This window comes from Apodemus sylvaticus, chromosome 9, assembly GCF_947179515.1.
Source record: "Apodemus sylvaticus chromosome 9, mApoSyl1.1, whole genome shotgun sequence".
Taxonomy (NCBI): Eukaryota; Metazoa; Chordata; class Mammalia; order Rodentia; family Muridae; genus Apodemus; species Apodemus sylvaticus.
In genome coordinates, this window is record NC_067480.1 from 34,702,694 (window position 1) to 34,718,857 (window position 16,164).

A 16,164-nucleotide genomic window follows, 5' to 3' on the forward strand; every position below is an offset into this window, starting at 1 on the left:
AGAGTAAAGGGATTAAGTAAAAGCCGGGCAGTGGTGGCTCCTTTCCAGGAAGTCTTGCACCCAGTTATCTTGCCTTTCAAACACCTCGGGGCTGACTTCTCTACCTGGAAGTCCTCCCCATCGCTCTAGCGCTCCGCCTACCCAATTTGGCAGCTTCCTTATGGCTTTGGGAGAATCCGGTCCTCTGAGGTCTGTCCGCACTCTTGCATGTCAAAGTAGAGATAATTCCACCCGATTATATCTATTTTCCAACCTTTTTGTTTATCAGCACAACAGAACAGATATTAAATAATTGAGAGAGTCGTATTTTCCCACATTCGGATGGAAAACGGGTGCGCAAATTGTTGAATTTAGGCAGGCATCACATGAGACAGCTCAAGAGAGGAGCGGCGGGTCCTTTGCTCTAGGGTTGCTGAGGCCCCGCAACGTGGCGCAGGCGCAGTGTGCACGACTCACCATGCCGACTGTCAGCGTGAAGCGAGACCTGCTCTTCCAAGCCCTGGGCCGGACCTACAGTGAGTGCCCGCCCGGTAGCCTGGTCTCGGTGCCTGCGGGAGCCAGGCTCGCCCTGCAGAAGGCCGTGCTGGCGGCGTTCGTTCCGCCACGCGGGGTTTGGCTCAGCACGGCCAGAGTCCTCAGGGGTGCGCTGATGGGCGTGGAGACTCTGCAGGGCTGAAGTAGCTTCTCGGAACCGGCTCTGCGGTGGCTCCGTTGCATCACCAGCGCGTGTTGGGCTCTCTGTGTCATTCATTCAGAGACCGAACTCCTCCTGCGTGCCTAGCACCAACTTTGGTTTAGGGACACAGACAAGGAAACATGCCCTGGGTTACATCATGAATGTAGGCTGTGCAACCAGATTGATATAGAACCGGACACGTTTGAGAAAGATGCGGGTCTCACTATGCAGCCCAGGCTGTTTTCGAACCGTTAGCCTTCCTGCCTCCGTTTTTTTGAGTGCCTGGGTAACAAGAGTGTGCCACCAAGCCCGTCAGTGGCTTTATTTTAGTGTTGACTAGACTCCAGAAGTGTGTCAGGCAGTGTTTGAGAGTAGAGATGTGTACATGACGCAGAAATGAGAAAATAACAGACCGTGACGTTAGTCAAACGGTTTATTGGATGTGCTACATGTTTCTGGGATAGGAAACCAGGTGATGTGCAGGGGTAGCACTTGATAAGTCACATTGATTTGAGCCCTGACTAGAATCTCTTCTATGGGCTTAGCATTCATGATACACCTCTTTCTTCCTCAGTTGTAAAACTAAACCATGGTAGTGGGCGCGGGGGGGGGGAGGTAAATATTAGTCAGATTATCATTTCCTACCCAGATGTGGACATCTGCTTCACCCTGTAATTATCAGCTTCTATAAAGGTCATAACGAGTGTTTTATGAGAGCCTCCCCCTTTTTTTGAGTATTAGAGGCCAAAATGATAACACAATGGAGCAAGTACAGCTGGTCATAGTAAGACAGTACTGATGTCAGTACAAATAAACTTTTAAGTTTTTTTTCCTAAAGGTGGGCTTTTAGGCATTACACCCCCCCCCCCACACACACACCCTTCCCCGTGTTTGTCGGTTTTGTTGCTGTTCTTTGGAGACAGAACCTTATTCTGAAGTCCAGGCTGGCTCTAAACTTGGGGCAATCCTCCTGACTCATTCTCCCAAGTGATAGATACAGTTATAGTTGTGACCAGGAACTGTCCCAAGTCCTCAGAAACAGGAAATAGAATGTGGTTGGAATGTGGTTTTAATTTCTTAACCAGTTTCTGTTATATAATAGGCTTATTTATATCCCTCACTTATCCTGTTATCCTAAACCATAGTCTCTCTACTAGCGGTTGCTGTCTCTGAGCTGCATAGAGGGTATGTGGCAAGTTTAAGGCCTTTAGAATCAGTTCCTAGTCAGGCCCTTATCTCTGGTAAAGTACTTAATTGTCTGAATTTTAAAAGACAAAGAGGCTTGTAACCTGTTCGCTATTATCAGATAATGTTTTTAATACATTGTTTCCTTTTTCCTCCACTTTGAAAAGGTGAGCGATCAAATAAGCTAGATTTCCCCACACAGACTGCTAAGATTCTTTCATACATATTGATGGTATTTGAGGCATACATCAGCTGGATTAGTACTAATCTTCATTGTTTCTCTTGTCTTCTTTCTTGAAACCTTTCTTTTTAAATGTCAGTTCAGTGGCAGTTGGAAGTGGAAAAGGCTATTCACCAAAACAGTGAGTTTCCAAATGAAGTGTGGATCCCTCATTTGTTCTCTTGTTTTCAGATAATGTCTCATTTGTGCATTTACATGTCACCTTGTTGAGACCTCCAGGGTTTCCACCCTTCCGAATTCACTGTTATTTCCAGCTGCCACCATCATCTTCCATTTCTCTTTGCAGGTTTTGTTACCCAGGGCATTTTGTTTCCCCTGATTCCCTTGCAGCAGCTCTGTCCTCTAAATCCTCCCTGTGACTGCCTTTCTGTTCAGTTGGTTTTTTTTGTTGTTTGTTTTTTGATATTTATTTTCTTGTGAACTGGTTTCTGATGGTTCTTTGACAGCCCCTGCGCTGCCACAGTACCAAGTCTCGGTGTAGGCCTGGGGGATTGACAGATTTCATTTTGCCCCAGCCTGCAGGGGTTTTTGACAGGGGACCCTAGGAGAGAAGGGCAGAGAAATAGAGACAGGAGACGTGAAGAACAAGGACAAGACCAACTTTGTTCAAGGCCCCAAAACTGTATTTTCTTAGGGAACTTAAACAGGCAGGGAAGAAGTAAGGCAAGTGGGATTTTCCACATAGCCCAGGCATTCAGCCAAGGTGAATCTCTGGCAGCTGTAAGATGTTTTTTTCTTCTGGGAGGGGACAGTGACCATTAACCACCCGATCTCTCCAAGGTCTGTAGCTGAGGAGAAGTCAAAACGTAAGCCTATCTTTAAAATGAACTCTAAACATAAAGTAAGGTCAGTTTGGCTCCTGGCATCTCCTCCCTTTTTATTTAATTTTTGTGAGGCCGGCGAGAAAGTGGACATCTATAGGTCTCATTGGTGCACGAGTGGGCGTTAACCAAAAAGGGGGGAAGCAGTGACCCAACCCCTCTCGTGGGGAACAGAGGATTGATCTTCCCACAACTTAGGTGGCTCTTGGTGTCTTTTGGAGAGGAGGGGCAGAGCCTATCTTGGTGGGAGACCTCCACATAATGTAGTGTTGTCCGAGGACCGACACCAACCCCTAGGCGAATCAGGTGTGCTTCATGGGGGATTCAGAAGCGGACAATTGGGTCCTCTCCCTTCAATGCCTTGCTTTACACCCCTTGCAGGTGCCCACACTGAGTTCACGCCATGTTGAACCAGTGTGCATAGTTCTGTGTTGCTGTGCATCCCCCGTGGGGGCGATGTCATCGCATGGCTCAGCCAGGCCTCTATCAGCCAAATCAAGTTGATGATAAAGTACCTGTATGGTTTTGAATGCCACAGAGTCAACCTGTTGTCTAATAAATCTTATACATAAGCAAAGGCCCAACAAGGGGCATCAGGAGGGAAACCATGCTACCAATCAGTGGCAGCTCCAGAAAATTTCTGTCTCTGAAGATCTTTACTTAGCATATGGAGTTGATGCATCTGTAATTCTATCAGGCCAGATTTATTAACATAATAGCATTTTTCCTTAAGAAAAAGGCAGGTTCCACCCTTCTCTGCTGTGAGAAGGTCTAAGGCACAGCAATTCTGCAAGGCAACTTGGGCAAGTGGAGTTCTTTGCCCTTGCAGAGAAGCCAAAGATTTAGAGGTAGTCAGGGAAAGGCCGATAACAAAAGGCAAAAATAATTCACGTTTCTCTCTTCTGAAATGTTCAGAAGATATAAAAAATTCTGCAGGGGGATGTTGAGTCTGCAGATGTCTGTAGTGTCAGCATTAGCAGGAGGCGTCTAAAGGTGTGAAGGGCCACGGCTGTTTTCAGTGATCAGCATAGCTTATTAACCACTCTGGCAGCTAGCATGCTCCTTCAGCATCCTGCAGAAAAAACACAAACATGCCCTCTTCCCCACACTCAGAGAGTTCCTTGGCATTGAAATTCAAAAAATTTTGTGGTGTACGGAGATGTGATTCTCCCCTCTTTTATTTATAAAAATACTGTTGTAAAGTTCTATGGGCCTGTTCTACAATATCTTGTCCTTGAGGATTATAAAGAATCTTAGTAATATGATTAATATTAAATTGTTAACAAAACATCTCAAATGACTGACTGTAATAGTCAGTTATAATATTTGTCTTAATCTTAATTTGAAACATCTAGTATAGAAAAACAACATAGGCAATGTCTAATTTTAGTTTTAGTTGCTTCTCCTGTTAAAACAGTTGTAAATAGAAAGCTTGAAAAGCTGTCAATAGTCATATATATATTTTTAACTTTTTTAAATCAGAAATATGAGTTACATCTATTTGTCTTGATTAGGTACGAATCCTCAAGGAGTAACACTATTATGTGGTACATGAAAAAATTGAGGACACTGAGGACAAGTCTTTATAATTTGACTTGTACATTTTTTAAAAATATCAAATTATTGTCTTAAGCTATTATTATTTTGATGATGTAAAGACTGAGATGGTTTGACTAATTGTTCTTGTGTAAAGTCTATAATCTGCCTAATATGTAAACTTGCTGTGGCATTGTCCTCATTAAGGAGTCTGGACAATCTAGTATGAGCTTTTGAGTGTCTGAAAAGCAAGAAACAGTATAAGCTTCTTAAATTAAGCTGCATTTATATAAAATTTGAAAATTAGCAATATCTATAAAAATTAATTTTAAGCAATTGTAAGCCATGAACTATCTATTTTAATTATCAGTCTATAAATTAAAAGCTTGATTATTTAACGTTTTAAAAACAGTGGCTATAGCACGTAATTTAATTATTTGTGAAGCAGGAGGAAAATTTAAGAGAATAAACATGTGATCTTATTATATATATTTCTCTATCATTAGAGGAGCTGTTTATAAATATAGCAATTGTATTTTTTATTGACTGTATGCATACATTTACAAAAATATATAGAGAGGCAAATTTTAAAAGCTTGTCTTTGGAATAATGATTATCAAATTTGCCTAAAAAGTTTGCTGTGCAATAGACCGAATATTAGTATTCTGCAATAACCAATGTAATTGTTGTTTGGACTAAGGAATAAATATTCCATCAAGTCTTTTTTTTTTTTTGTAAAATATTTTTATGACTCTATCTTACAATTTTGTATTAACATAGCAACAGATTCATAATAGGGTGTTCAAACTTTACTTGGAGGTGAAGAAATATGAATTTACATTAATGGTCCCTTTTGCCAAAGGACTGCTGTGAAACAGCCAACAATTGACTTTTTTGTAAAGTAAATTATCCCTCATCAGCCGGGCGGTGGTGGCACACACCTGTAATCCCAGCACTTTGGGAGGCAGAGGCAGGCAGATTTCTGAGTTTGAGGCCAGCCTGGTCTACAGAGTGAGTTTCAGGACAGCCAGGGCTATACAGAGAAACCCTGTCTCGGGAAAAAAAAAAATTATCCCTCATCAGTTAATTGTCTAGGGAATTAGGATTTGCATTCCCCTTGAGACTACCAAACAGAGGTTTAAGTTCTCCTGTGGCAAACTTAAGATCTTAATCATTTAAATCAAACTATTTGAATTTTCTGTGCCACAATTTGTCTAGGATATTACCGATTTACTTACCTGATATATGTTTTAATTACAAATATGGATGAGTCAAAATCTTAAGCTTGTGATTGAATTGTAAACTGCAGCTGATGGAACATTGACAGTTAAACTATTTTTTAAAATTTCTTTTGTAATATTAGAACATGCCCATAATTTTGAAGAACAAAACTCAGTTTTAAACAATCTATTTTTTAAGTTAATATCAAGAGCATTACTTTCACATACAAAGTTTGACTGCCAGTTCTTACTTATAAATGCATGACAGAGTAGCTTTTAATGCATCAGTAAAGAGACAATGTTTTAAATTCTATCTTTTATAAGTCTAGTTTCTAGGATAAGAATTACATAAAACATTATCTCAACTTAGAAGTGTCTTTAGAGACCTGTTTTTCTGGGTTGGCTCATGTCACCTGTTCTTTAGAATGACTCCAACCCTGAGTTACCAATTTTAAGCTAACTTTCTGTTATCAATGTTATAAAATTTTAAACATACCCAATAACTTATAAGTCAATATTCTATAACCAAGACATGCAGAACATATTTATATCTTAAAAACCAGTCAGAAACAAACGTGAAGTTGCTATAAACATATACTTATTTAAACCAGAGAAAAGTTTCTTACATTTTTTTTAACTGTAGTTTTAAGAGAAAAGCACCTGTCACTTGTTGAGCCCAGTAAACACAATCACAGAGGTTTCTCTAGGAAAAAACAGCCATCAGCTCTCTTATCAAAGATGTTGAAAAGCTGTTGGCCCCTTTAAGAGCGGCTTGTGTAGATAGCCAGCCCCTAGCAGGACTTCTCCAGCTGCACTTGACTCCCAGCCACAGTGCAGGTAACTTATCAGTTTCTCTTGTGCAAACTGAGACTGCCTTTTAAACAAGTTAAACTAAATCAAACCGTGGACAGCCAGCAGATAAAGTTTTAACCATTTTTTAAAAACATGAAACATACAACAATCATTCATACAAACAAAATAAACATAAATTGACAGACATATGGACAGACATATGGTTCACCAAGGACAGACAATAGAGAGGGAAGTGAACTTGATGTCCCTAAGAGATCCAGATATCCTAACAAGAACTAAGGGTATCTCCAGTAGGATCCAGAGAAGGGAGCAGGACGTCTCCCTCTTTCCTCTCGTCCCCAGGAGACACCTGAATAGCTTATAACCATTTTCCTTCTTTTGATACAACACCCCAGACGCAGAACAACTGCTTTTCTGAAACCTACTTTCTCTTGTTCAAGATCTAACTCTTTATCTCCTTCTTCTTCTGGGAATTCTGCCAGAAAAGGGAGAGGAGGCACAGTGGCAGCCACTGATAGTTGCTCCCCAGCGCCCTGCTTTTCTAACCTCTCCAATTTCTTCTCAACATATATAAGTTTTTCATTTATATATTTACCATTTCTACTTCTGAGAGCCATGCACAGTATAAATACAGTTGAGCTAAGAATTTTTCTAGCATCTTTTTTTAATCTTTGTTTTTTTTGGTTTTTAGTCTTTTTATTTTATTTTATATAAAATTACAACATTTGTGAAGATCTTACTTTTTAACCCTTATTCCCATGCCTTGAGGGTCTCCTTGAGACCATAAAGAAAAGCCTCCTGCTTTACTTAATACCTGTCCCATAATGCGTCGTCTGATTTACCCTGGATCTCCCACAGACGGGTGTTTCTGTGGTGATCAGTTACCCTGGATCTCCCACAAACCAGTGCTTCTGTGGTGATCAATTACCCTGGATCTCCCACAGACTAGTCTTTCTGTGGTGATCAGTTACCCTGGATCTCCCACAGATGAGCGTTTCCGTGGTGATCAGCACCGACCTGATGATCCAAATGAGGAGCGGCTGCTCCTGTAATCCTTATTCAGGAAGGGGCCCCACGTCCGGCCCCAGTTGCCCCGGCCTGCTGGGGTTTTCGACAGGGGACCCTAGGAGAGAAGGGCAGAGAAATAGAGACAGGAGACATGAAGAACAAAGCCAAGACCAACTTTGTTCAAGGCCCCCAAAACTGTATTTTCTCAGGGAACTTATATAGGCAGGGAAGAAGTAAGGGAAGTAGGGTTTTCCACGTAGCCCAGGCATTCAGCCAAGGTGAATCTCTGGCAGCTGTAAGATGTTTTCTTCTTCTGGGAGGGCACAGTGACCATTGACTGACTACCTGATCTCTCCAAGGTCTATAGCTGAGGAGAAGTCAAAACCTAAGCCTATCTTTAAAATGAACTCTAAACATAAAGTGAGGTCAGTTTGGCTCCTGGCATCATTTCTTCAAAGTTCTCATGAATCTTGTGAGTGAGATTTAAATTCTCCATCTCTGTCTTACTCAGAGTTAAGCCCTGCTCCTTCAGCTGCTTCTGGGTTTCACCTGCATCTGTTTAACTTGAGAAGTTGAAGTTCACTTGTCTTAAGTTCTTCAACCTTAGCGCCCATTTCCTTGATGCTCTCCTGCGGCTCACTTTCCACATGAAGGGCCTCGTGTGTTCTTCTCAGCTCTTCTCTTTCCTTAATTAGAAGTTTTATTTCCTCTAGACTTTCTTCAAGTTGTTTACTCAAGCGGAGCCTGTCACTCTCCACACTCTGCAGGGCTGTGTCCTTGGGGAGGAGAAGCGCCCTAACTTGCTCTAGTTCATCCTTCCTCCCTTGAGCCTCACTAGTTTCTTTTAGATCAAGTTGTTCCTGTTTCTCAGAGTTCTTGAACCCTTCTCTCTAGTTTAGCAGTGGTCGACTCCAGTGACCTGGTGTCTGATGGCTCTTCAGTTTGGGCCCTGTTCTAGTCTGGTATGGTAAGTACTGCTGGAGCCGCCTGTGTGCCACACAAACGGGTTTTTAGGTTTGCCATTTTATTATAGGGGTTTATTCATAGTTTTACTTTTGGTTCTTTCTTTCATCTAAGTTTTAAAAATACAGCTTAAAGGAATAAGGAATAAGATTCAATATATTTTAGTAGTTCATACAATTTGATTGCCATTTAGCTGACAAAATTTTTGCATATAACAATCTGATTGTTTGCTATTTAGTTTCTGATGGTTAAGATTTGACATTTGGTGGTCCTGTATCTTACTCCAGGTTGCAGATCTGAAGTCAGGTCAAGAGCTCATTGGGGCTGGAGAATCTGCTTCTAAGTTGTTTCTTAAATCATCACCATCATTATTATTATTTAGACGTAACCCATTTTTTTATGTATAAGTGTTTTGCTGTGCATCATGTGCCTGTCTAGTGCCTGTGGAGGCCAGAAGAGGGCAGATGATTGTAAGCCATCGTGTAAGTTCTGGGAATCAAACCTGGGTCTTTTGCAATAGTAACAAGTGCTCCCAGCTGCTGAGCCATCATCTCTCCTCTGCTAGGTTTTCTTAAGTGGTATCAGAGAGTTTGGTTTACCCACTGATGTTTTCCAATTCCTTCCACCTTGGCTTTTGTTAATTTGTCCCAGAAGGAGACCTCGAGAGAGAAGGTAGATGGGAGAGCCTAAGTACTATAATTTGTGTTTGATAATTGCTTGGAAGTGCTATTCCATCCTTTTCCATATTCTGTTGGTCACAGAGGCCAATCCTGACCTTGTGTAAGGGGATTAGACAGTTAGGTATCTTGGTATCGTTCTCTCCACACAGCCACCAGATGGTTCTTGTACGGTACCATCAAAGTCCACAGTGAGACATCTGAACCTGGTTCTGATGTAAATGAGGGATCTTGGGATGTTTAGCATCTTGTGATAGATGAGTTAACCAGCCACCTGAGAAGCTCAAGCATTAGGATAGGTATCGTCCATACATCTAAGATGCCCATAGAGAAACATAGCTGGGTTACCTACTAGAGGGGAGAAAATGGAACTCACAGAGGAGCCATTGGTCCATGGCAGTTCTGAGACTGAGTGGCAAATGCTGGATGGTCTTGATTAGGTCTCAGGCCTGGGATAATTCTCCATGGCTCTGCGCCTTGCCCTCTAGGCTCTGATTCCACCCTCTGAGTGATCCCCAGAAAGCATGTGCTTCACAGCTGATTAGCGTTCTCATTCTACTTCCTGTCAATAGAATTTTAGGGGCTCAAAGACTTCCTTTTGTCTTGCTTCCGCCCCTTTCAGTGTAAGCTGGCTATGTCTGCGAAGTGTTTTTTCTAAAAACTTTCTGGGTCTTTGGTCAATTTTTTGGTGGATTCCTTTTCATTAGTTAAAAACCACAGACTCCAAAACCTCTGAAATGAGCTGTTTCAGTACTTTAAGGTTTTTTGTACAGTGTTCTTAATTAAGCTTTGTTTGATTAATTGGATTTGTGAGGCGCACCCCTAATTTCTTTATTACACCTTTTGTTTGAACAAATTGGGCCTTTGATCTGCCTGAAGGTTTTTCAGTCAGACTGTTGATTCTATCTCAGGCCTAGGATTTGGTTTCTGTCCAGAACTTACTTAATTTTAGCATTGCTTTACATTTAGAAGGCCAAAAAGAAATTTTTTTTTGAAATCACCAACATCCTGGCTCTTTTTTGTTTAATAGCTGTTTCTCCGTTTATCTCTTTGTACGTGAGTGGTAAAGACAAAACAGAACAAACAAGCTGCTCTTTGAGCACTGATCAGAAGACTTAGTAGCATCATTCTCTGCAGTGCCAGTACCTGCAGCAGTGGTGCTGATGGAGTTTCTCTCTTATGTGACAAGGACACCCTTGCATTTTCCTGCAGTGCCACCTTGCCATTTTAAGATCATTGAGCTTCAGCCGATAGCGGTTTTTTGTGGCCCTTGGGTTTTCTTTTACAGTTCTCAAAGCCTGCTTTGTGATTCCAAAACTATTCCCAGAGTTCTGGTGCCACTTCCTTTACAGGGACGAAGATTCGTATTAGTCTGTTGCTGCATAACAGATTATCCCGTTTCTTAGGAGGACAAAACAATATGCCTTTGCTACTTCACATAATATCAGAGTGATAGGGATCAGAGAGGGTTAGCTGGGTGGTTCTGTCTCTAGCGTTCTTGCTAGGTGGCAAGCAAGCTGTCATCTAGAACTACAGTCACCTCACGGTTAGCTGAAGTTACTAGCTTACTCATGTGACTGTACCATATATAAGCTCACAAAGGTGAGCCAGGAGGCAGGATCGTGTCAGACCATATTGGAGGCTAGGTACCTTAGTTATTGCCTGCCTCTTGTCACTTAAGTGAGCTGGGAGGCACCCATTCCTGCTCACTCACCATTTCTCCTGTAATTAGCCCACCATTGAGCCTTACACATTCTGCTTCTGACATTTTTCATGTTCCTTCATGCACATATTCTGTTGGTGTGTGAGAACAGCTCTGTGTTTCACCTGCACTGTTGTAGGAGGCTCCCCTTTCCGATTATCCTCCATCTTCCCTAAAAAGTCTAAAAAGTTCAGATGTAAGGAACCAAGCTTGGTCCCTATGACTGTGAGAGAAAGACATGGGAGTCGAAGGCAGGAGGATCCAGAGTGTATGCCAGCCTTGGCTATACATAACTTGCAGGCTGGCCTGGTCTATCTATGAGGCCTTGTTTCAGAAAAATAACAAACCAAACCAAAATGAAGATAGAGAGCTAAGGGGTCAGGGGAAGCCTATCTTATCAGGGTTTGCCCAGCTGGAAAGCTCCTGGTAACCTCCCAAGTTGCTTGCAGGTAGGACAGAGGGCAGTCTCTTGGCTGTCATGGCCTACCCTTTTTCTACCTCTTGTGTCCTGTTCCTTCCTAACACAAACATTATTCTTCATCCACACTGAACTACTTAGGAGTTCCCAGCTTTGCCAAGCACTTGATTCACTGCCTTCAATCTTTGACTAATGAAGGCATCCTTTATGCAGCTCTGAGTGAACCCAAGTGGAGCACTGTGCCACCCTGAACCTTGCACTGAATGTATTTATTTACTCTTATGGGTTCTTTGCTTGAGAAGGAAGTAGTTTGGGCAGGAATGGTAATTTATTTATCTTCATAGCCCTGGCATCTAGTACTGTTTCTTGGCACATAATGGCAGTAAATATTTATTAAATTGAATTGAAGTTTGATATCTAGGCCAGACAAGTCTTTTGTTGTAATTTTATTTTGATGTTCGGAATTGAACCTAGGGCTGGTGACATACTAAAGATGCATTCTACTGAGGCTAACTCCTCACCCTGGATCAGGAAACCTAAGACATCTGGTTCTTCACTAGAATATAATGGTAATTGTGGTGTATGTTCGGTGTTTGGTAAATGAAGACTTTAAAAAATGCTGTCTTGGGTAACAAAACAAAGTGAAATAAGAAAGAACTTACTAGTTTTGTAGACTGACAAAGTTCTCTTTGTGTTTCAGAGTATTAGGCTAGGTCCATTTCCATTTATACCTTTTTAAGGTTACATCCTAAAAATGGTGGCAAAACGTTGTTTCCAGATGAGGGTGTTGGTGATGTTTACATACGGTGCTGAGCCCTCAAACTGAGGGACATCAAACCCTGATTAGTGTGGTTTCCAAAAATACCTGAGAGCGTTTTAATTAAATACTGAGACTTGGTAGGACCTCTGCTTCTGAGCATGCTTTCTCATTTGATCTCTACTGAATGATTTTTTTTTCCTGCTGAGTTTGTACAGATATCTCAGTACTGCTAACCAGAGTGTATAGCTGATATTAGTACAGAGTGATCGGCCCTTTTATTGTTTTTCTAGATGTTTGCCATCAGGCAGATCTTTTCTTGTTACAGTTTTGATGCTAGAGAGTGGGCTCCGAGCCTAGACATACTAGTCTCACCCTTTTCCTTGGAACTTGGGACGTCTGTCTAGCTTTTCACTCATGTATGGTGGCTTTGATGGTTTGTGTTCAGTGGGTGATAGTGTGAAAACCCTTGAGATGCTGTGTCAGGTAACAAAGCAAAGCAGATAGGAGAACTTTGTCAGTCTAGAGACCACCATATTTCAGGCTGTAAAGCCATGTTTCTTAGCTTAAAACAAAACCACTGGCAACCCCTTTTGCTTTCATAATGCTATCTGATGCATGTTCAAATGCTCAGGGTTAGGAAATTAAATAGTAGACTAGATTCATAGATTCATTTGCAGTTTTCATTTGTGCTAAGTACATTAAAATTAGCATTCTGTTTTTTCTCCTAGCTGATGAAGAATTTGACGAACTGTGTTTTGAATTTGGTCTGGAACTTGATGAAATTGTATGTATTAGACTCTTTTTAAAAGCTATTCTATCTGTGAGCTCATATTTAAATGTTTTCTTATTACTATTGGATAAGCCCTGAAGTATTCTTGTTTGAATTTGTGTTGCAAATTTTACCCCTTAAAAAGACTTTACTTAAGACAATTTTTTATTTTTGAGTTTATAATTTAATTATATCATTTACCTCTTCCCTTTTTTCTTTCTAAACCCGTTCGTGTACTCATCCTTTCTGTCTTCTTTTTTCTTTAATTGTTGTTACTACATACTTATAGACATACACGTATACACATATTTCCAAATACATAAAGAAAGCATGCTTATTACTCTACATACTGCTTGTATGTGTATGCTTTCAGGGCTGGCCACTTGGTGTGAATAACCAACTGGTGTGTAAGTATGAGCTCTCTCTTTTTTTTTCCTAAGGGTTTGCTGTGTTTTATCTTAACTTGAAGTGAGTCTCTGGTCATTAATTTGGGGATTCCTGTATTATGTTACTTGTGTTCTTGATCTCCAAATTTGTCTTGCCAGGCCTCATTTTGAAGAAACAAATGATTTGTTTCATATGACCACACATGCCTTCTGGCTCTGAAATTCATGTGGGTCTTTGATTTTTATAAGATGTATGTCAGGTAGCAGCACAGACTCAGCCTTCACATATGGGCTTCGTGAACTGAGTCTGAAGAGGACCCTACTGGCCGCCTAAGGGTCAGGTTATTTTCTATTCATATGCTTTCATTTCTCTGTTATTTCCAATTCTTTTTTTAGAACTCTTCTGATATCTGCCATCTAGCTAGCTTTCTTCACTGAAAAACATTACTCTTATTACTGCTTCTTCAACCATTATCTCAGTTTTAATTATTTTTCTTTGGCCTCTCTCCATCCTTGTCTTTTCTTTCCCCTCCTCTCTCTGTCTCCTTCCCTTCCTAATTTTATCATCTCTGATTTTAAGTTTAATGGCCAGGCTAGATGTGCTTTAAGGCTGGGACAGCTTTGAACAGTCCCAACACTGTGTGGACTGGCTCGTGGCCTGCTCTTCTCTTTTTCTCCTCTTCCTACTCCCTACCCTCCCCCATCCTCTCCACGCACCACCCACCCTGCCTCCATTTTTTGAGTGGCGTATAAAGAAATGGGTTTCATTTGTGACATTCTCATGCACACGTATGCGTACATATAAAGAAGTGGATTTCACTCTGACATTCTCATGCACACGTATGCGCACATATAAAGAAGTGGGTTTCACTGTGACATTCTCATGCACACGTATGCGTACATATAAAGAAGTGGGTTTCAGTGTGACATTCTCATGCACATGTATGCGTGCATTGCATCCTCTCTCCCCCCTGCCCATCCTGCCGATGGTTTTCCTTCCCCCAGATAGCAGCTTGTAATCCTTACTGTGGACAGGCCCTGGCACAGTGTGCATGGGAAGGTGCCATGGAGGGCAGAAAGCCTGGCATGTTGGTTCAGAGCAGGTCATTGATGGGGGCCATCGAGTAGCATTTCTACATTAAGGGCAACAGTAACACTTGAGATTTAACTTTTATCACTGTTCAACCTTTGGCTAAGGTCAGGTGTTGCACATACCAACTTTTAGTCATTGTGACTGAAAATTTCTTAAGTGTATTTTTTAGTGCCCTGCTGTTTTAAATAACAAACATAAAAACTAGGAGTAGAATTTTAACTTTTTGGCCATGATTATCTTTTTTGAAAAATTTGTTCTTCTCCACTGTAACATATTACCTTAGGCATAGCTAAGGTTTCTGAGCTCTGCTGCTGCGTTAGGGCCACTGTAGTGGCTCCTTCAGTTTGCTGTCTCCCTGTGGCTTCCCACCTCTGCCCTCCCTCACTGTCAGCCCAGCTCTCCTCTCAGGGTGTTCAGATTTGCCTCAGTGCTGTCCCTCTTGTCCTCATGTTCCGTGGGACTCCTTGCCAGCGTTGCTGCACATCTGTGCGCTCTTCCATGCGGTAACACATGTGTGCCCTTCTGACACTTTCCTTCTCTGTGTTCTTGGTGATGTCTTCTGCTTCCTTTGGTGGCAAAACTTTTCATGTAAGGTGGCAGATAGTAAGTATTGCCTCTGTCATAACTCAGTTGTCTCCGTGTATGACAGTAGAAAATACCATGTGTAATGGTGTTTATCTGTGTTCCAGTAAAGCACTGTTTGCAAAAACAGGTGGGATCCATGATTTCCTGGTGGACCACCTTTTGCTGATGGTGCTTTTTAGTGTTCTACCATGAAAAACAGTAGTTTTCTGTTTGCTATGATTATAACACATGTAACATTCTTGTGTTATTATTGCAGAAAAGAAATATATTCTGTAGCTTACTAAACTCTTTTTGGCTTGTTTTAGACTTCGGAGAAGCAAATCATAAGCAAGGAACAAGGCAATATGAAGGCCCAGGGGGCCTCGGACGTTGTGCTTTACAAGATTGATGTCCCTGCCAACAGATATGATCTCCTGTGTCTGGAAGGATTGGCTCGGGGACTCCAAGTCTTCAAAGAAAGGTAAAGAATTGCACACATTGCTGAGTCGTCTCGCCACTTTTCCCTCTGCTGCTGTCAGCAAACAAGGTCAGATTTCTAGGAGAAACCTCATACGGGTAACACAGCTTCCGGTCCTCAGGAGTGCTGATTGGGAGATAAGAGTCATGTGGATTGTAGCCATTTCAACGTTTGGGGAACATTTTAAAACTGGGGATACATGATCTTAGGGTTACTATAAAAATCCTTCATCAGGGTTCTGTGGTTTCCCTCAGTAATCCGTGCAGAAGAGATAGTTCATTAGATTTGTTAAAGCATCGTAGGAAAAACAGAGGAGACAGTGGTCTATGTTTGCCTTTACATTAATAATCGTAAGGTGCCCGAGTAGAAAACCTTTGTGGAAATTTTGAATACTTATGGTGGGTGCACGGGCTCAGGTATGCTAATCACCTTGTCTAGTTTTAGTCTCTTGATGTGTAATAAAGATTTTTAAGGCTCTTCAAACTCAGCATGCAGTAAATGTAGAAGGCAATGAATGAATGTAAGGTGAAGACAAAGATATAGTTATCAGAATTATTTTTGTTTTCATTTACTTACACATCACCTGCTCAGTTGCAAAAGTGTATATGCTTTTGGTTGCTAGGCTGGATTCTGAAACTATGATATCTTTGGGTAAATGCAGATATTTAAAATGATGGTTGGTTTGAGTTTGGAGGTTTGTTCAGTTGCTTTCGTACTTGAAAATTAAATGACTGGATTTTAAGACCACAGTCAGGATCTTTACCTTTACTTATTTATTGTTTTAAATTAATGTATATAGGTGTTTGTGTTTGGAAAAATGGGGGCCATTTTATGTATCCCTGGCTGTCCTGGAA

The 16,164-nt window shown here is 41.3% G+C and overlaps 1 protein-coding gene across 2 annotated transcripts in view; it reads left to right on the forward strand.

Moving 5' to 3' along the window:
• Nucleotides 1-391: 391 nt before the first annotated feature.
• The window catches only part of Farsb (phenylalanyl-tRNA synthetase subunit beta), a 68,939-nt gene continuing 53,166 nt past the window's right edge, over nucleotides 392-16,164 (forward strand). Inside the window, exons 1-4 of one of the 2 annotated variants that reach the window (XM_052192785.1) lie at nucleotides 392-515; nucleotides 11,735-11,829; nucleotides 12,749-12,804; nucleotides 15,159-15,313. In XM_052192785.1, coding sequence (XP_052048745.1) covers nucleotides 11,754-11,829; nucleotides 12,749-12,804; nucleotides 15,159-15,313 — 287 coding nt within the window. In that variant the 5' untranslated portion in view covers nucleotides 392-515; nucleotides 11,735-11,753. The remainder of the gene's footprint in view (nucleotides 516-11,734; nucleotides 11,830-12,748; nucleotides 12,805-15,158; nucleotides 15,314-16,164) is intronic. The other variant, XM_052192786.1, reaches the window with a different exon arrangement.